Consider the following 20810-nt stretch of genomic DNA (forward strand, 5'->3'; position numbering starts at 1 on the left):
GGTTGAGGAAGCCGGGTGTGTGGGTGTGGGGTATGTGGACAAAGGAGCGTCCCTTGTCTTTCTTGCTGGTAACAAGGGTTCCACTTACTTTATTTTGTGGAAAACAATAAATAATCTATAAATAGAACAGGGGAGGGGGAGTGGGGTGAGGCAAGAATGAACGGGACTGAAACCACTGGATTCTGGGGTGGGCAAAGGAAGTGCAGGTGAGCCCCTCCTCGTAACCTTCACCTTGCTGCATTTCATCAGAGCTTGCTTCCTCCCACCCTGCGGCTCCCCGGATACACCCCCTGCTAGAAAGGGGGTGAGGGAAGGGCAGTGGGCTGCGGGCAGGCACAGTTCAGGCCGCTCTAGCACGAGGGGGCAAGCTCACAAAGCGTTGGAGTCAATAAATAAGCCGCCCCCTCCCGGCCTCACCGGAACTGGCCAAGGGACCTGCTGGGGGAGGGGTGAGGCCCAGGAGGGGACAAACCATAGCTGCGGGAGCTGTGAGAGGCGAGGCAGGGTCACCCTCTCAGTCGCGGAGAGGGGGCAGCAGAGAAGCCAGGTCTGGGGAGGAGCCGGCCTTCTCGGCCATCAGCTGGTAGAAGGGCTTGGGGGGCCCCCAGTCCTCGTCCTCGCTGCTGGAACTATCCCGCTTCACGATCCGGTTGTGCTGGAGGCTGAACCTGCGCGCTTTGACGCTGGGGGAGAGGGGCGGGGCGGTCATTCCTTCCCTGTCCCTTACCCCCCTCCCCCGGCCCAGAGCCTTGTTTGGCTCCATCAGGCCAACCTCTGGGCCCAGGTCTGTGCAATGGGAAGAGCCAAGGGCTCTTCGCTGGAACCTCACACTCCCACGAGGTGTTAAAACCGTGCACGGACATGTCACGTGTTTCAGGGGCCGGTGAGAAAGGGGCAGGGGACAGCTCTGACCCAGGGTGGCAGGGAGGCCTAGTGACAGGGAGAGAAGACCCAGCCGCTCTGCTCTGAGAAGCTCCCTGTGGCGGGAAGGGCAAAAGGGAGTCTGCAGCCCGAGTGAGGCTGTTTGCCCTTCTAAGCCGCGCGCTGGGGCCCCTCGAGCCACCTCCCCGGGACCCGCCCCAGTCAACGGGCCGCCTCCCCGTATTGCACAGCAGGAGGCTCTGGGAGGCAGGGCGGCGGGAAGGCGCGGGGAGGGCCTCGCTCCGGGCAGCGGCTCCTCACCAGTACGGTCTGCGCTCCTGCTGGGTCATCACCCGCCACAGCTGGGCCAGCTCCTTGGTGGCGGCCGTGGACGCGGTCCCAGGGCAGGCTCTGGGGCAGGAGGGAGGAGGTCAGGGGAGCCTGCTCTTGGCGAGGGAGGTTTCCCTGCCCCCCGTCCCCCCCCATCCCCCCCTTTCCCATCCATGTTGGCCTGAAAGCCTCAGAACGCCCCCTCTGGGGCTCTGCTGTCAGAATGGGAGGGGGACTAACTGGTTGTTGGGAAGGGGAAGGAAGGGGACACCTTAGGACCTGCGGGGACCTGCATCTGCTGCTTCAGTACCAGCACCCGGATCTTCCCGTCTGGGCACCGGCTCCGCTGAGGATCGGGGGGGGGGGGGGCTCCCCGCCCCCCGCTGTCAGGGCTGGGAGCCCCATCTAGCAGGTGAGCCCCAAGAACTTTTGCTGGAAACATTAGAAACAGGGAGCTCTCCTCCCACCGGGTCACTGGGGGTGACCCTGAACCAACACCGCCCTGTGAGCTGGAGGAGAAGCCAACCCGGAGGAGCGAAGTGGGAGCCGTGGGCGCCCTAGGCCCAGCGGCACCTCACGGCAATCACCGCCTCGCCTTCTGCCAGGTCACACAAGCCAACTGGCTTTTCCCTTAAGTGTGAGTTGGGTTTCACCTGCTTACAATTCGAGGGCCTTGACCAAGGCAACGACCAGGTTAGATGCTGGGGAGGGTGTGGGGTGGGGAGTGCGGCTGGGTCCTTTCCGGAAGGGGCAAATGTGTCAGACAGCAGGGGCAACGCGCTCTGGGGTGGGGAGGGTGGACAGGGCAGGCGGGGCCCCTCCCGGGGCCCCAAAGGACCCCCACCCACCGGATGTACTGCTTCCGGTTCATCCTGCAGAACATGATGAAGCCATTGACGCATTTTTTCTTCATCTGGGCAGGGCAGGGGGCTCTCATGTTTTCCTTGGGCTTCGCCTGGCTCTTGCCTGCCTGGCCCTTCCTGGCCTTTCTCCCGGCCGGGGGCAGGGTCGAGGCCCGCCTGGTGGGGGTCCACGTGTAGTCTCCGTCCTCATCACTGGAGGACTGCAGGCCCTCGGGGTCGGCCTCGGTGTCCTGGGCAGGGGACAGGGAGGTGAGAGTGGGCCGGAGGCGCGGGGCCTACCCCTCCGATGGCTGTTCCCCCTTCACCTCCGGCTGCCTCCACACCGACTCTTCGTCCGTGTCCTCGGAGCTGGAGCTGGACGGCGCCTTGCTGGCCTCGCTCAGCGACAGGTAGCAGTGGTCCAGCGAGATGGAGGACGGGCACAGGGGGTGGGGGTCGGGGGGGCCTTCGGGGGCCCCAGGGGGTGTCTCCTGGGGGGTGAAGAAGAAAGACTGGAGCTGTGGGGAAACCGCAGCATCCTGGCTCGAACTTAAGACACCCTGGCCCAACACCTGCTGGACATGCAGCCACCTGCTCTCAAGTTCCCCCAGCAGGTGGGACAGGGGCTGGACGGGGCTCGGGTCCTCCAGGGCAGTAGCTCTTGACGCCATCAGTTCAGCAGCCGTGAGGCCCTGGGCAAGGCTTAGCTTCTCGGAGCATAAGGTCCGAGTGGGGCCCCGCAGGGCCGAGAAGCACCCAGCACAGGGCCTGGCGCTCACCAGGAGCTCCGCCAAGGGTGTCTATGCTTGTTTCTGCTGCCGATTCAGTTGCTCACTGAGGCAGGGGGCCGCCTCCCACATGGGGGAGGCATGCTCGTCTGGGGACCAGAGACCTCCCCCTAGCCGGGTGAGTGCCCTGGTTGGGGGAGGGAACCTCTTTCCAACTGAAGATTCCTGAGCTCACTCTGCCATTCTGTTTCCCCCTCTGTTGAATGGGGGTCCCAAGAGACCCCGCCTCACAGAGCAGTTGTAAAAGCATGTGGGGTCTCTTATGGGCGCCCGGCAGCTTTTAGCTCTTATCCTTTGTATCTACTTTATTCCAAATGCCCAGCACAAGAGTAGGGGGCCTGGTGGCCAGCGATGAATGTTCGAAGGACAAGGACGGGCAGATGAGGGCACAGGCGGTAGATGAGTCTCTGGAAAGATGGAGAAGCGTGAGCAGGCAGACAGTGAGTGGGTGGGGGGCAGGCGGCTGAACGGAACAGGAGACAGAAGAGTAAACGACACAGGTGAGGCGCTGAGGGAAGGAGGCTGGACGTGCCTGCGGACGGATGCCTACCTCGTTCTGGGGCACCTCAAGCATGCCATCGGGGGGTGAAGACTCAGGATCTAGGAGCGCTTCTTCAAAGAGAGCTGTTGGGGAGGGAGGCCAGGGTGGGGGCTGGAATGGAAACGCCTCCCCCGCGGGGGCCACCCCAGCCGGACAGCCTCACTGCCCTTCTCTAGATTTCTGCTCTGGGATCTCCTGGCCCACGTCCAGAACCAGCTCACAGCCCAGCTCCCCCGGGTCCCCACCCCCCAACCTGAGCCAGCTGAGTGGGTCTCCACCGCAGGCTCCGGAGCCTTCCCCTCACCACGCTGGCCTGGGGCTTCGAGGCAGGACCTGGATGGGATTCACCCCTGGGGACCCAGTTCTGCTGAGCACAGGACAGAGCACTAGGTGGCCGTCACTGTATCTTTTCTTTCTTTTCTTTTAAGTAGGCTTTGCACCCAGCATGGAGCCCAATGCAGGCCTTGAACTCCTGAGCTGGGATTGAGAGTCGGACGCTTCACCAGCTGAGTCACCCAGGCCGCCCTCACCGACTGCTTCCTGAACAAACCCAGCGTCAGATCTAGCCGTGGGTGCTCACCTTGCGTCAGGTACTCAGTACCGGTTCCATCCTCCAGGATCTGTTCTGGCAGCATGTTTCCTGGGGAGTTGAAGAGGGAGGGGCTGAGCCCTAGGATCTCACTCGGGTGGCCTGTCACCGCTAACTTGTTACTCTGGGGAGGCCCCAAGGCCAGCGAGCACCCTGAAAAAGAAACATCAGGCTTGAGGATGTGTCGGCCCCTGACACAACAGCTGGCTTTGAGGAGGTGGTGCTGGGCACTGGGGAAGGTGACTCTGTCATTTTGAGCGCTCAGGAGAGGAAATTAAGAGGCAAGATGGCCAGCATGATGTCATGGACAACCAAATCCAGAAACATCAATATCTGGTGTGCCAAATCTGATAGATCGATCGTAGCCACCCGGAGCTCTGTGTTAAGAAAGATTCTGAGGCAGTCTCTGGGCTCCACAGAAAGAGCGATGGTCGATTATTAATGTCTGCCATGGCAACCAATGGCTCAGTGACGGCAGAGGCCCTGCGGGCAGCCGGCTCATCCCTGGCCTGCTCTCCTCCCCACCACCGGAAGCCTCAGCCTCAGGAGGAAATGAGCAAGGAAGGCCCTCACGCCAGCCTACAGTGCGGAGAGACCGTTTCAGTCACCATGGGGGCTGCCCTCTGGGGTCCAGGCAGGAAGCCAAGGGTCAGCATCTGGGGACTCTTTGTCCACCTCCTCGCTGGAATCGTAGAACACCGTCTTCTGCCTGCAAGAGGTGGAATTCACGAGGCAGACCCGGAGCCCCGGGCTGGGAGCCGTGTGTGACCCGGGGCGAGCTGCTTCCCCCTGGGGTGTCTCGGCGTCGCCCACGGTGACGGAAGAGGAGGGTCACTCTGTGCTGGTTGGCTGCTGGGGGGGGCGGGGAGGGCAGGAAGCTCAGCTGAGGCGCCTGCCCTCAAGGGGCTTCGGGTTGTGAGGAGACGCAGCTGTAGTGGGATGCTGGCGACACAGGGGGCAGGGCTGTGACGAGCGGCGCTCCAGGACAGAGAGGGTGGGCAGGGCAGGAGGGAAGACCACACTGAGCTTGGCCAGGAGGGTGGAGGCTCTCTAGGGGACAAGGGAAACAGGCAGGGATCAGAGGGCGGAAAGCCCGGAGGCGGCAAGAGCGTGGCTCCCGTGGAGTGGTGGATATTTGGTGGCGTTAAGGGTGAGATTCACGGGTGAGCAGCAGCAGAGGGGGCTGATGAGATGAGCAGGTGCCCAGGAGGCTCTGTTTGGGCTTGACCCCACGGGCACTGAGGGAGGCCGTAATGCCATGAGCTGACATGACCACAGTCTGTGGTTGGAGAAGCCAGTCAGGCAACTAGGGAGGACAGGCCGGAAGGGGTGAGACGTGAGGCAGGGAGGCTGGCGAGGGGCTGCAGCCCGGATCCGGCAGAAGGGCCAGAAGCAGGGCCCTCCTTGGAACCTCTGCCGCCTGCACGGAGCGAGGCCCACAACGGTGCTCTCTCCACAGATACCAGCGAGGGCGTACGTCAACCTCGTTTCTCACGGCCCCTCAGCCAATCCAGACCACACACCTCAGCCTCCCCCTCTCAGAGCCCTCGGGGTCCCCTTACCTGGGACACAGCCGTGTCCTGTTGAGAAAATGGATCCCCTCGGCCCCTTGCTGGGCCCTGAAGTCAAGGTAGGGCCCATTACCCTGGGCACTGACTCTGCACCAGCAGCCTACGGGGGGCAAGTCGGGGTGCTTAGTCCTGTGACCAGGCCACCTTCCGGGACTCACAGACACAGGGCGCAGAGGCGCTGGGGCCTGCTGCAGCCTCTTCCGCCCGGATCCTGGGAGACCTCAGGCTGCGGGGCCTCTGTGTGAGGTCACAGGACAACCCTGAGTGACCCCCGGGTTCCTGGAACCCGACCTCTCTCTCAGAAGCTGTAAGGGAGCCAAAAGCCTGAAGTGGAATAATGTCGATGAAAATGACGATAGTGAAGGCAAGGATGGAGCGCTTACCAGGCCAGCAAGGATTTAGACACTTTACGTGGTAGTTGGCAGCCCTGTGCCGAAGGGTGCCACTTTTATATGCCTTTCACAGTTAAGTGAACAGAGGGGACAGGATGGCCCAGGGCCTTGCCTTCCGAGCGCCCCTTTCTCGCCTGGCTCCCTGCCAGGTACATCTCTGCCCCTTCTCAACCTGGCACATGGACGGACAGGAGTCATGAGAGCGACTGCCCGCCCTCCCCCACAGCTCACGCGAGGGCCACACTGAGGCTGTCCCACAACAGAGCCTGGGAAGGAAAGAGAACAGGGAAGAGGCCTGAGACAGCGTCTGTCTTGTCCACCATGGAGTCCCCAGCTACCGGGACCAGGCTCAGGACACTGTGGGTGGCCGACACGTAGTGTGTAAGTAACTGGCTAAGAGAACAGTGAGGAAAGAGACCAACTTGAAATGTCACAGCGGACGCTGCTCTCAGCCATGTCCAACAACGTCAGCCGGGATCTCCCTCCCTTTCTGTCATCTGGAGGTGGGGCTGAGGCAACTTTGGGGTGACTGCAGAAGGTGGTGCATCTTGAAGGGGCGCTGGTCCTCCCCACATTTCCTCCTTGCTCGTCTGGGGATGGCGTCACCCACTTCTTGGGCTTGTCCAGGGCCAGGCAGCGCCGAGGCTTCTGGGCCCGGGTCTGGCGTTCTGGGGGAGCAGAGACACAGGCGTCAGAGGGGGCCAGAATGTGGCTCAGGTGCGGGGGGGGGCGTCTTTGCTCTGGACTCCACAACCTGTTCAAGGTTTGCCCAGGTAAGCCTGGGCCTCAGTTGGAGATCAGCTCGACCTGGGCTCCCTTCCCCTGCCCACAAGAATCATCTTGTGAGCTCTGGAAAAATACTGATGCCCAGCTTCCACCCCAGCCCATGGAACTTGCCTTTCTGGGTATGAGGCACAGAGGTAGGCATTTTTTTTTTTACTTTATTTTGAGAGAGAGAGAGAGAGAGAGAGGAAGCATGAGTAGGGGAGGGGCATAGAGAGAAGGAGAAAGAATCCCAAGCAGGCTCTGCATTGTCAGATGTGGGGCTCAAACTCATGAACCAGGAGATCATTACCTGAGCCAAAACCAAGAGTCTGAAGCTTAACTGACTGAGCCACCCAGAGGGCCCAGGGATAGGTGCTGTGTTTTGTTTGTTTGTTTTTTGAGAGAGAGAGGGCGCAAGTGAGCAAGCGGAAAAGGGAGGGGAGGGAGAGAGAGAGAAGTGGGGCCTCACCTGAAGCAGGGCTTGAACTCACAAACTGTGAGATCATGACCTGAGCTGATGTTAGATGCTTAACCAACTGAGCCACCCAGGTGCCCCAGGGATATGCATTTTTAAAAGTACCCTGGATGCTTCAATTAGATATGCAGCCAAGACTGGAAATCATTGATTAGGTACAAGTCCCATTTTAAGAACATGTAAACTGAGGCCTGCGGAGGGCAAGGGACACAGAGCAAGTCAGTGGCAAGGCTGAAGCCAGCCCTACCTGGCTCTTTCCATTGCCCCGTGCTCCCTGATGCCCAGGCCCGGGGTGACTGGGCGTAAAGACAGTACAAGCTGACAGCAGCTTCCACTCACGGGGTGCTGACTATGTGCCTCCAACCCAGCACTGCTCAGGGAGTGTGTACACAGGCTCATCCTTAAGACCACCTACAATCCCTAGACCAGGAAGCTGGAGCTCAGAGGAGGAAAGTAACCCCTCCAGGCCTCAGAGCTAGTGAGAGGAAGGGCCAGGAGTTGAACCAGGTAGGCCTGTCTTACCGTAAAGCCTGGTCAGGGACTCTGGGTTGCTGACTGGAGCGAGAAGGGCTCGGGATAAGGAGCCATCTGACCCAGCTTCCTGTCCAGCCTCACTAGTACCTGATGATCCAGTCAGTTTCTTCTTCCGAGGTTTGCGGCAGGCTCCCTGAAGACGGGACTTCTTCCAGTGTGGGGAACGCGAAGGGGTGAAGTGTCTCAGCCTTGCCAGGCCCTTGGCCTGGTTCCGGACCAGCCCTGCACAGGATGGAGAAAGAGTTAGGTCGGAGGGCCCCAACCAGCTGACCGAGGAGGAGATCAGATGGGTCTGAGGTTGTGCAGGCAGAGGCGGTAGAGGTCAAGGGAGAAAAGTCAGGTTTCCCCAGGGCCATTCTGGGCCTTGGCCAAGATGGAAGACAGGCTCAGCGCCTCCTAAATGCGTCCCCCGTGGGACCATCTCCAACCAATGCCCCCTCCTACCTTCCTCAGGGCAGTGAGGACTCCACTGCCCAACCTGGGGGCCTGGCGCCTCTCTATCAGGCCTCTCAACTGTCCCTCAGTATCTCCCAAATGGACCACTTCTGTCCACAGCCTCGCCCTCAGTGCCAGATCGGTCTGTCTCCTGCCCAGACCACTCCTAAAGGCCTCTTCGCTGACCTCCCTGACTCCAGTTTCTCACTTAATAGCCAATCCTGCACACTAGGTGTCAGGCACGTCTTCCTAAAAAAAAAAAAAAAATCCGATCCTGGCTTTCCCCGGCTCGAAGCCCTTCTGGGGGGGCTTGGGCCCTCACCTCGTCTCACTGTTGCCCGTGGATAGTTCATGCCGGAAACAAGGAGAGCACCCGCACACCCAGCACCGGACGGCCGGCTTGCTCCAGGTACCGTGTGACGCTTTCTATGTGTATTAACTCATTTAAGCCTCATGACAGACACAGGAAGGAAGTACAGTTGGCCCTTGAACAAACGGGGTTAGGGACGCCCACCCAACCCCCCCGCACTGTGGAAAATCCACATCTAATTTGGGCTCTCCAGAAACTTCACTGCTAATAGCCTACTGCTGACCAGAAGCCTGACCTACTTAACACAAACCGTCGATTCACATATATTTTGCACATTATACGTGTTATCTCCTGAATTCTTTCAAGAACGCGAGCTAGACAAGAGAGAAGGTTAAAAAATCGTAAGGAAGAGAAACTACATTTACTGTCCCGTACGGTACTTCTCCCAAAGTATCTATGTAGAGGTGAGTCCGTGCGGTCCAAACCTGTGTTGTTCAAGGCTCGACTGTACCAGTATCGGTTTTGTTTCGCTGCTGAGAAAACTGAGGCACTGAGAAGTTAAGGTCACGAGACCTGCGTCTGCACCAGGATCTGGTTCAAGAGCCTGCGTGCGTCATCCTGATGCCACACAGTCCTTCTAAGCATGGCCGCCGCTGGCCTGTCCCAGACCTTCCGCAGGTGTCTTCTCATGTATGCCCATGGCTGCTTCTGCTTGGCGGAGGGGGTGGGGCTCCTCCCTGCTCCTGTCCTGCAAGGCCCCTCCCCGCCACAGTCTTCCCAGAGGCCCCTCTCTGAGATCATGGCATCACGCCCATCTCTCTGTCTCTGTCCCCTCCGCCAGGCTCTGAGAGCCCGCAGGGCCTGGACTCATCTAAGTCCCTCGGTGCCCCTGACGGCCAGCGCGGCTCTTGGTCCGTAGCAGACATTGGGAAGAGGGGCCTGAACTTACTTACCCCCAAGTCCACCTTCCCCGTTGACCGTGTGGAATGTGAGCAAGGCCTTGGCCACATCGATGTTCTTCTGTAGGTACTGAATATAGTGCAGGACATGCAGGAGAATCTCCTTCTGCCCTCGAAAGAAAGAGCACAAAAGTGGGGCCCCAAGGCAGTGTGAGGCTGCGGGGGACCAGAGACAGAAAGGCTCCGGGGCCCCGTTCCCCACCCCAGCAACCCCTCCACTGGCAGAGGTATCTATCTGCTGTTTAGTCCTTGCTGCTGCTCAGGGAGCCACCTGTTACAGCTAAGGGAACAGGGGCTCAGAGCTAACGCGACTTGCTAAGGTTAAAGAGAGGAAGTGGCAGAGCTGGGATCTGAGCTCAGGTCGGCCTGCCTCCTGGCCCAGTTTTGCAACATACACTGTCTGGCTTCCCAGCCCTGGCCCTTTGCACATGCCGTATTCTCTATCTGCAAAGCACCCTCTCTTCTCCCCACAGAACCCCCCCATCTGGCTTCTCCACCTTTGAGCCTTAGCACAGGGGTCTCCCCTTCCAGAAGCTTTCCACCTCCCTGATCCCTGTTACCCAGGCTGGGTCAGATGTCCCTCCTCAGCATTTTGTAATACCCTGGGCCTGTTTTATAATGACCTGTTCATGCATTATTTTCTCACTGACCTTGAACTAGTCGAGGGTCGAGATTGTACTGATTTCTGTATCTCTCCCTCACAGGATAAAGAGGTAGCTTAGCCACTGTTCGCTGAAGACTGATCTCCCCCGTAGCACTGAGCATGGTGCCTTCTACCCGGCAGGCACCAGCCAGCCACCCACCAAGTACTAAGTTGATTTTGCAGACACAAAGTTAAAAACGACTCCTACCCACTGGGGACCGGGTAGGTAGGGGTGAGCCTGACATACTTCTGTTTACCTTCCTGGAATTTATAATCTAGGGAGGACAGTGGGCCTTAAGAAACTCAAAAATCATGCAAAATTATCAGCTGTGTGATAAGCATTATGAATGACGGGAACAAGGGATTCTGAAATTGGCCTTGAGTGTCTGGAAAGGCTTCCAGCATTTGAACGGACACCTGAAGGATGACAGGGGTTAGCCTGGGGAAGGCGTGAGGGGAGAACACCAGCGGCTATTTCTTGGATTGAACTCGATCCCTAGAATAACAATCAAACTGTTAGTCATAATCTTCCAAACCCCAGATCAGGAAACATGGTCCCACAGAAGGAAATGTGTGAAACCCTTCCAGAAGATATAATACCTACGGTCGCTGAAATGATCTGACCTGGTCCACGGAAGAAAGCTATAATCTAAGGAAGACATGTGACACAGGCAGGAGACTGTTACTTGGGAAGGACCTGGAGCCAATGTGCCACTTCCTGGCTGGGTATTGGGAGCAGGCCATGTTACCTCTTTGTGCCTTGGTTTTCTCATCCGCGTAATGGGAATGAGGATATTTGTGCAGGCTCAGAGGATGATCATTAGGACTGAATAAATCAGTGTGTGTGAAACTGCCCAGCACAGAGCCTGATACACATTGGATGAGAACACTTTCATCAGGTTCTCAAAGGATTAAGTGAGGATCTTTTCTAACTTTGAGAACCAGACTGTGGGCTTCTCAAGAGCAGATATGGTACTCCAGCACCAGGCTTGCCACACGATTGGCACTCACTAAGCTAAAATGTTTGGGAACTGTAAGCTAAAATGAAGTGTTTTATTATTGGTATAATTTTTTAATGTTTATTTTGAGAGAGAGAGACAGAGGCAGAGCATGAGCAGGGGAGGGGCAGAGAGAGAAGGAGACACAGAATCCGAAGCAGGCTCCAGGCTCTGAGCTGTCAGCACAGAGCCCTACGCGGGGCTTGAACTCACAAACCGTGAGATCATGCCCTGAGCCGAAGTGGGACGCTTGACTGACTGAGCCCCCCGGGAGCCCCATACTGGTATTTTATGCAGAAGGCAATTGGACATCATCCCCGATTCCTAGACCAAAGGCTCAGTGATCAAAACTTCAGGAGACCCAGTATTGAACCTAAGGACAGATGAAGGTGGGGAGGAAGAGGGATCATTAAGATATCAGAGAATCAGAGGCGCCTGGGTGGCTCAGCTGGTTAAGCAAGTTGGTTGGTTGGTTGGTTGGTTGGTTAGGTTGGCTTCAGCTCAGGTCACGATCTATGGTTCGTGAGTTTGAGCCCCACGTTGGGCTCCACACTGACGGCGCAGAGCCTGCTTGGGATTCTCTCTCTCCTTCTCTCTTTGCCCTTCTCCCGCTCACTCTCTCTGTTTCTCTCTCAAAATAAATAAGCTTAAAAAAAAAAGACATCAGAGAATCAATGGTAATGAAAGCAGGCTGAGGCCTGGGGAGAATTCAATGAGATTCGGTCACCTGGTCAGTAATGAGAAGTCGCCTGTTGCCTGATCCGACTGCCATTCCTTTGGGGCAGAGACTGTGACCCAGTCATCTCTGCCACACTGAACTTTCCAGATCTCTGAGTCCCTTAGTAGGTTGTTCCTGGTGGCGGGAACAAGGTGTCGGCTCCGCACTGCAGGCTTTTAGCGAGTAGCCACTGGGCACGCGGAGAAGTCTTATCTATCTCTACCTCGTGGAGAAGATGCCCACAGGACACAAGACAAGGGGCTCAGAGAGAGGGAAGCGACATTTGTTCAAAGGCTGTCAAGGCTATTATGTCATTTTGGCCTCACCAAATTACTGGGTGGTAGACGTTATTGTTCCTGGTTTTGCAGCTGAGGAGCATGAGGCTGAGAGAGCGACAGGCTGAGCACCCAGCCCAGAGTCCTGCCATTTGGGGGCTGGAGGGCTCAAACCCATGGCCGTTTGAGTCCTAAAGTGATGACCTTTATGCGGCTCCTTGCCGATTTTCCCCTTCCAGGTTCCCCTGCCTCTTTTGCAAGAAGACCCCCCCCCCCCGCCCCCATCTTCTGGTTGCGGATCACAGAAATGCCCATCTCTGCGCCGGCGCCGAAAGGGCCTGCCCAGGGTATGAGGGCGGTTAAGCCGGTTACTGGCATTTTCAGATCTGCCTCCCACGTCCGCTTCCTGTCCTTCAGTCCCCATACCTTGGTGAGTTTCTTGGTACCCGTCTTCAGGGCCACGGGCAGCAGCAATGCCAGCTCTTGCAGTTTGCTGGTGTGGTTTTTCCTTTGCCTCCTGTTTTGGGCCAAGAGCAGGTTTGGGTTAGGACAGCCAAAATGGAAACTGGCCCCTGACCCCCAAACCAGCGGTCTCCGTGTTCCCATCTCAGAGAAGCTCCCCGCCCCTGACACCCCGGACAGAATCCTGGGTGTCACAGGTCGCCGTCAACCCCTCATCCAATCGGTCATCAAATCTTGCGCGTCCCCCTTGTAATCCCTTCTCTCTCCACCTCGGCCTTGTCCACATGTTGACATCCCCTTAGCTCTCCTGGCCTCCCGCCTGGCCTCCCCCAGCCCACACTGTCTGCGAGAGTCAGGGTGATCTTTCTGGAACCCAGATCTGCCCAGTTTTCTCATCTGTGCAATGGGAATGAGGATGTCCATTCAGGCTCAGAGGATTTATCAATAGGACCAAATAAGTTAGTGTGTGTGTTAGCGTGTGTGAAGCCACCCGGCACAGAGCCTGATACGTTAGTTGGCTAATAAGTGCTTCAAATCTCTCAATGCCATCCTATTAGTAAAGGTCAAGTTGAAACCCTGAACACAGCTTATAATGCCCCTCAAGGCCTGGCCCTGCTGACCATCCTGGTCTCATCTCTGACTTTCTTTGGTTCTCTCCTGTCACCTGACTCTGACTCCACAGGACAGGTGAGGTCCCTCAGCCCCATGCTCACGTACTTCTCTGGGCCCTGCTCTGACCCGAAGGCTGGCGGGGGGGGGGACGGGGGGGCGGGGGGACCACTGTGTCTCTAGCCTCTAGAACAACGTCCGGCACATCTTGGGAACTCGGGAAGTCGCCACATCTTTGCTAGATAAGTAAATAAGGGCACGGCAGAGTTGACTCCAGGATCTAATCCTCGAATCCATAATTCATCGTCATACCCCTGAATACACACCTCCACCCCTCTCTCTTGACAGATGGGGACACAGAGACAATGGAGTTTCTCTCCCAAATTACACACCATAGCCACTCCTTTTGAAGGCCTAGGCCCCCGTTTCCACCCATCTCTGTCTCACATTCCCTGGGGCTCAGTTCAATTGCCACCTGCCCCAGGAAGCCCTTGGCGACCACCCTTGCCTTCCTCCCTTGCTTGTCTGCGGCACTTTGTCACCTGCGGCATGGCCAGGCCCCAAACACCCCCGATTACAGACAGATCCTTAGCTCCTACTCACACATCCACAAACTCACACCTCCTCCTTGCCAGGCCCCCGCTGGACCACGGAAGGTGAGAGAAATCATGGTCATTGCCCTCGAGGAGACGGGGGAGTAGTGTGGGAGACACACTTATTTCCCTAACTGAACTCAGGGCTCCTGAAAGAATCTTTCTCACTCGTTCACTCAGCAGTTACCTACTCTGTGCCCAGAACGGTGACAGGTGATAGGGGTAAACAAAGAGGCGCTTGGGTGTCTCAGCGGGTTAAGCATCTGACTCCAGCTCAGGTCATGATCTCATGGTTTGTGGGTTCAAGCCCCACATCGGGATCTGTGCTGACAGTGCAGGGCCTGCTTCGGATTCTCTCTCTCTCCCTCTCTCTTTGCCCCTCCTCTGCTCTCTCTCTCTCAAAATAAATAAATAAGCCTTATTTCAAAAGTATAAATACAGCCCCTTCTAGAGCCCGCAGCACAGTCAGGGATAAAGGCACACAAACAAACGTAAAAATCCAACTTCGGCCAGACCAGCTCTACAAGTTCCTGAGGAGAGGAGCCTTGCAAATGAAAATGCAGGGCCCCTTTTTTAAAATTCAGAATTTCTAGGAGCGCCTGGGTGGCTTAGTCGGTTAAGCGTCTGACTTTCGCTTAGGTCATGATCTCGCAGTTAGTGGGTTCGAGCCCCACGTCGGGCTCTGTGCTGACTGCCAGCTCAGAGACTGGAACCTATTTCAGAGTCTGTAACTCCCTCTCTCTCTGACCCTCCCCTGCTCACGCTGTCTCTCTCTCTCTCTCCTCGAAATAAATAAAAATATTAAAAAATAAAATAAAATAAAATTCAGAATTTCTAGATGGTGAGAGCAGAGCATCGAAGCAAGCATCAGGCTCTGCCAAGCACAGGGCTCTGTAACCGCATGTGCTGCACACCCATGAAGTTGGCCCCGACGGAGACAGACACACCTATTGGTGTTAGGGGAACTTGTAACAGGTGTCATTGATATAATCTATGAGGTTTTCCCCGAGGAAGGAAACCTGGCCAGAACCTGTTCTGAAGGATGAGTGGAGATGTATAGATGAAGAGGGAGCAAGAACAGTTCAGAGAGAGGGAACATGTGCAAAGGCCCTGTGGCATGAGGAAGCACGGAGAACTCGGAGGAAGTAAAGCCGCCAGCGTGCTGGCACGCAGAAAGCAGGAGGTGTTATGGGTAACACGAGGCCGGAGAAGATAGGGGCCGGATGAGGCAGGGTCTCAGAGGCTCATAGTACAGAAGAATTTTGCCTTTATCCGAAGACCATCAGGAAGCCATAAAAGGGCGTTACACAGGGGATGCTATCATTAGTGTGCCCTCTCAAAACTGCTATGAATACAGAAGACTATATACGTTAATCAACTTAATGAAGGCATAAAAGGAAAACAAATCTCTGGTCTCAAGTTACTTCCCGGTAGAAATCATAACTTTGAGGAGCTAGAGTGTCAGCATTCTATCCTGGGAGGAAAACTGGGTTAGGCTGACCTCTGAAGTCCTGTTGGGCCCCAATCTTTGCTGTTGGCATACCACTTTTCCTTCTGTTCTAGAAGAGCCCCTCGAAGCCCCAGCGGGAAACAACACAGAAAGCAAGGAAGAAAAAAGTGTCCAGGCCTACTTAAGTTCAAGGTGTTCTTTGACCAGGTCTAGGAAAAAGAGTTTCGTACCCACTGTCATCCCTGGGTGTTTACTTGGGGTTTTGCAAAGCACCCGGAGAGAGGCTTCTGTGTGCAAACACCGAAGTTCCAGGAAAAAACCTTAGAGGGAGAAGGGTGACAAGGTCACAACATCTTGGCATCTTGTGGGCAGTAGCCCTGAATAGGTGTGACTTGGGCTCTGACCCCAGGCGCCGCCGGGCGCTTCTTCCCAAGGCCACCCCTTTCCTTACTGGATAGTTCGGAAAGTACTGGAAAGACAAGCTCTTTCCTCACAGTGTCTATAATTTTCACCCACTAATTCCAGCTCTGCCCCCTGGGCCTTCAGGAACGGGCCAGCTGCAGCAACATGGGTCCTTTTTTACCTTTCTCTAAACCGCCAAGTTTCTCTCTGCCTTAGGGCTTTTACTATTTCCTCCACCTGGAATGTTCTTTTGCCCTGATTGTTGGTTTCTCCTTTGCTGTTCAGCACCTAGCTTAAATATAACCCCCTCAGAGAGGCCTTTCCTGACCAGCTGATCTAACTAAACACATTCTTTGTCACATCCCCCTATCATTTATCAGAATCTGAAATCTTCTTTATTATAAATACCACAGGGCTGGGATTTTTGTTTCTTTTATTAATTGTTAGATCCCACACGGACTTATCCATTAGGTACAGTAAGTATAGTGCGTAAGTCTGGTGCCACTTTTAAGGGCTCATGAAAATATTTTAATTTCTTTTTTTTTTTTTTGTGATTTTGTTTTTAAGTTGTTTCTAGACCCAATATCAGGCTTGAGCTCACAAGCCTGAGTTCAAAAGTCTCATGCTCCACTCAGTGAGCCAGCGAGGCAGCCTGAAAATGTTTTAATTTCTTTTAAAGTCTATACTTTACTGCTTTTGGTTTTTAAAGTCTATACTGATGTTCCTGTAAACTATAATTTAAAATACGTTTTTGGGGGCGCCTGGGTGGCTCAGTTGGGTAAGCACCCAACTTCGGCTCAGGTCATGATCTCTCAGTCCGTGAGTTCGAGACCCATGTCAGGCTCTGAGCTGTCAGAGCCTGTTTTGAATTCTGTGTTTCTCTCTCTCTCTCAAAAATAAATAAAACATTAAAAAAAAATCTAAGGGTGAATTCACATGGTGAATTCGAGCCCTGTGTTGGGCTCTGTGCAGACAGCTCGGAGCCTGGAGCCTGCTTTGGATTCCCTTTCTCTCTGCCCCTCCTCAACTTGTGCTCTGTCTCTCTCTCAAAAGTAAATAAACATTAAATTAAAAAAAATTTTAATTAAAAAAATTGTTTAATTAAAACAATTTAAAATATGTTTTGAATGAGGGAAGGGGCTCAAGAAGGCAAAATGGCCTAGAGCCCATGAAAGTCATATGTGGCCCTGACTACATCCCAGCTCCTAGAATAATGACCACCGCTAAGTAAATGTTCAACAAAAAATTACTGAATTTATGAATGTTCCTTCTGTCTTCTGATGGCCTCAGGCTTTGAAATGGCAAATGACTCTATTTCTTGGGTTTCTTCTTCCCTGAGCTAATCAGGCTAAATTAGGCTCCCCAATTCTTCTATTTTACGAGAGCTGGAAGAGCCAGTCCAAACATCTCATATTAGATATAGGAAAACTCAGGCCCAGACCCTAATTTGCTTTAATGTGTGCAGAAATTTAAGAGTAAGAGCTGCCCTAAAGTGGGACAAAGCCGGGGGCGGGGGGCAGTCCCAGGAGGGAGCATAATAGTTGGTTATACGCTCCAGCTTTTGAATAAGACAGAACTAGACTGAAATCCTACCTCTGCCATTTGCTATCTGACTTTGGACACGTTTTAATCTCCCTGAGGCTGGTTGGTTGTTTTTTTTTTTTTAATTTTTAACGTTTATTTTTGAGAGAGAGAGAGACAGAGCAGGAATGGGGGAGGGGCAGAGAGAAGGAGACACAGAATCTGACCCAGGCTCCAGGCTCTGAGCTGTCAGCACAGAGCCCAAGGCGGGGCTTGAACTCACGAGCTGTGAGATCAGCACCTGAGCTGAAGTCAGACGCTCAACTGACTGAGCCACCCAGGCGCCCCTCTCTGAGGCTGTTTTTAACTAATTTATAAAGTGGAGGTGGCTAGAAAGTTTTATCCTGCCTGGAGGGTGTTGAGCATAACACCTGGCATATGGAGAGTGCTCACAAGATGTTACTGACAGAAGGTGGAAGGTCATTTGTCATAATTTTCTAGGGATAAGGGATGCTGAAGAATGGGGTGGAAGGTTGCTAAAACTGTTGCTTTTGGTTGACCAACGTTTAATCCCCCTCGACTGGTAATAATTTCCTTTGAAACAACCCCTCCCCCACTCTCAGTCTACGTGGTCGGGAGAGGTCAACCCCCCCTCCCCCCTCCACTGGGCAGCACAGAACTAAGGTCCAGCTAAGAAGAGTCCCAGTGATTGGTTCAGGATTGGGGTCATAACCCAGCCTTGGCCAATCAGAATCCATGGGCCTTGGAAAGAGACTGGGCTTGTCAGGCTGGCCAGAAATGGATCTGGAGCCGCTGGAAGCCATTTTGCCCTCCCAGAGAGAGAGAGCCTGCTTCCAGAAGGAAGCCAACAGATGGCAACAGCAGAGCCAAGAGAGGGCGTTCCTTGCCTGGAACCAGCCAAGCCTGATGCCCTCTTGAGTTTTGTTTTTTTGTTTGTTTAAAGGACCCAATGAATCTCTTTTTATGCTTAAGCTGGTTTTAACTAGGTTTCTGTTCATTGCAACTAAGAGTGTTTATTAATACCACAAACAACACCCTACCCCCACCCCATCTAGAAAGGGGGACAAGACACTACATTGTTGATGACCTCTGAGACTCCAGGAGGAATGGAAAGTGGGAAAGGCATTCTTCATTTTCTTCACAGTGCTCCTTCTGAGCACAGTACCTAAATAGAGAACCTGAACAGCGCAGATGCTTCATTTTGGAATTAATAAGTGAATAGAGAGATGAATGGACAGTCAGGCAGTCATTTGGGGAGACAGTGGGGAGAAGATGAGCTCTGGCTCTCTTCAGGCTTTGGAGGGACCTGATGCAGCCCTCAATCTGCTGTAAAAATCCCCTCTAGGAGATCCCTGACACTTGATAGGTGCTGGATGGATGAATGAATACAGGGAAAAAAAAGAAAGGAAGGAGGGCATTTAAGAAACTCAGAACGTTAAAGCCTGCGAGGGCCTCCGAGACCATTTCTGGCAACCACCTCAGAGTTCTCTCATCTTGACAATGGCAGTAATATTGGCTCATACTTCCTTCTGGAGTTGTAAGGATTAAAAAATATCATGCAAACGAAGGGCTTAGGGGAGAGTCTGACAAACGGTGAACATTCTTGTTATTATTCAACAAGAGTGGCCAAAGCTGTAAGGGAGAGAGGCAGGGGAGAGCCCTTACCTCTCACTGGGACCCAGGGGGCTGGTTCTGGGCCATTCAGGGGAACTCAGGTGTCTACTGGAACGCCACATCTGCAAAGAGGGGAAAGGGAAAGAATTAGTGACCTCTGCAACTCCAGGAGGAACAGGCAACAAGGTGGACAGCCTTCATTTTTCTCCACGTCGTTCCTTTGAGCACTCAGACAGCCCAAGGGCCCCCAACCGCCTACAAATATGGGCCCAGAGGCCAAATTCAAAGCCCTGAACTCTAAACTGAAGTCCACGAATCCCAAACCGTAAATGTGGGCCAACTTGCGCTCAGTACCTCAAACTAAAAACACGTTCCCAAACTTGAACTTCAGAACTTTGGTCTTAATAGTGAGATGTCAGACGGCGAGGCCCGAAAACTGGCTGCAGAGCTCTAAACCGTGAGGTTACAACACTAATGCCATGACTTTAAACTCTCAGAGTGAAGCTCTAAAACCCCAAAAGAGCACCCTCCCCCAAACCCAACAACCTTCAATCTAATACAGAGAGACTCTGGACCCCTAAACTGTCTACTTCTGATCTCCAAATGCAACCCAATCCCAATCCAATTAAGATCACAGACCACAGGGACACCTGGGTGGCTCAATCAGTTAAGCGTCCGACTTTGGCTCAGGTCATGATCTCACAGTCCGTGAGTTCGAGCCCCACGTCAGGCTCTGTGCTGACAGCTTGGAGCCTGGAGCCTGCCTGGGATTCTGTGTCTCCTTCTCTCTTTCTGCCCCTCCCCCACTCATGCTTTGTCTCTCAAAAATGAACAAAAGTTAATTTTTTTTTTTAAATCACAGACCACACACCTTAACAGAGCACCCAGACCCTAAAAGAAGAAACCCAGGCCCTCAAAGCAAACCACAGTTGCCCACAGTGGCCTTGGATCCAAAATTAAAGACCTCTAGACCCTGGAACTATCACTTCAGACCTTCAAATTGTGACCCCCTAACCCTACCATTGAGATCTCACATGTGGGTCCCAAAATTGACACCCCATAACTCAACGTGAGGACTCCAGGCCCTGAAGTTTAACCCTCAGAGTCCCTGTGCCTCAGTCCGGAAATCTCACACCTCATCCTCTGTACTGAGGTTCTAGACCCTAAATCCATACCGAGGCTTCAAACCTCCCAGAGCGGACCCCAGGCCCCCAAATGACACCCCAGAACTCAAAATCTCCTTCAGGCTCGCTTGATTCCAACAGGGAAGCTTCTAGTCACCAACCCCTCCCCCCACTTTCAGATTCCAGGACTAGTCAGATCCAGATACAAAGCCTGAGGGCCTAGGGCCCGGATCCCTATCTGAAAGCCCGAACACTCTTCAGAGCCTTCACACTTGAGCCTGGACCCCCAAACCTAGGCCCAGCCTCACAGCCAAACCCCAGCTCTGCTGCCCATGGCCTGCCTTGCTCCGAGCACCCGGGGCACGTCCGCCTTCCTGTCCCCCTGAACCTCCGAGAGGGAAGCCGCGACCACAGAGTGCTGCTCCTGAACGGCCCCCGGGCTCCCTCTCTGAAGCGCTAGCTCCCCTCGGCCTCCAGCACCCGCTTCCGGACGTGCAAAATGGCGTGAGGCCCCCCCTTCTGGTTTCACGCTGGCTCCACACTCGGGACCCCGATCAGACAGCGTCAGGCGCGCGTCCCTGGGAGGCTGGCTGCGCGCGCGAGCCGCAGGCCACTGCGTCCCCCACCCCTGCCGCGAGGCGGGCGCGAATCCCCCTTGGCTCGAGGCTCTCGTGCGAAGCCTGTGGAAGGGAGCAGAAGGGAGCTCCAGAGGCCAGGCCACGCCCCTCCCCGTTCCCGCCAAGGTGTGCAGGGCACGAGACAGGAGAGGCGAAACGGCAGGGTGCAAGGGGCCATGCGCAAGCGCGCCTGGGGACGGGCCCCCGCTTCCAGCGCCGCCGGAGCTTCGCCGCGTGCCTCCAGACAGGGCCTTGGCTGGTGCGCGCCAAAGTGCCGACCAATCAGCGCTCAGTCAGCTCCCCCTCCACTTCGCCCCCCCCCGCCTGGCCACGCCCCCTCAGCTGATCCTTGAGGTCCTGGACCCCCGGGG

The 20810-nt window shown here is 55.0% G+C and overlaps 1 protein-coding gene across 2 annotated transcripts; it reads right to left on the bottom strand.

Annotated features, from left to right (window-relative positions):
* Positions 1 to 102: 102 nt before the first annotated feature.
* MEIOSIN (meiosis initiator) lies at positions 103 to 18820 on the bottom strand. Of its 2 annotated transcripts, none has more exons than XM_039248125.1 (13): positions 18750 to 18820; positions 12453 to 12543; positions 9387 to 9498; positions 7776 to 7910; positions 6337 to 6582; positions 5514 to 5622; positions 4560 to 4660; positions 3943 to 4104; positions 3372 to 3445; positions 2360 to 2524; positions 2040 to 2284; positions 1183 to 1272; positions 103 to 683 (listed from the first exon to the last, which is right to left on the bottom strand). In XM_039248125.1, exons 1-13 carry the CDS (start codon positions 18818 to 18820, stop codon positions 515 to 517), a joined length of 1770 nt encoding a protein of 589 aa, XP_039104056.1. In that variant the 3' UTR covers positions 103 to 514. The 2 variants fall into 2 exon arrangements, with proteins under 2 accessions (XP_039104056.1, XP_039104047.1); XM_039248116.1 differs by having other exon boundaries at positions 7677 to 7910.
* Positions 18821 to 20810: the final 1990 nt, after the last annotated feature.

Source organism: Hyaena hyaena, unplaced genomic scaffold, assembly GCF_003009895.1.
Source record: "Hyaena hyaena isolate Hyena2069 unplaced genomic scaffold, ASM300989v1 scaffold_9, whole genome shotgun sequence".
Classification (NCBI taxonomy): domain Eukaryota; kingdom Metazoa; phylum Chordata; class Mammalia; order Carnivora; family Hyaenidae; genus Hyaena; species Hyaena hyaena.

Coding starts and splice junctions, on each gene's coding strand:
- MEIOSIN (XM_039248116.1), bottom strand. CDS start 18,820: ATGTGGCGTTCCAGTAGACACCTGAGTTCCCCTGAATGGCCCAGAACC. Junction 12,544..18,749: donor CCCCTGGGTCCCAGTGAGAG/GTAAGGGCTCTC, acceptor GGCCCAAAACAG/GAGGCAAAGGAAAAACCACA. Junction 7,911..9,386: donor CGGGGAAGGTGGACTTGGGG/GTAAGTAAGTTC, acceptor CATCCTGTGCAG/GGCTGGTCCGGAACCAGGCC.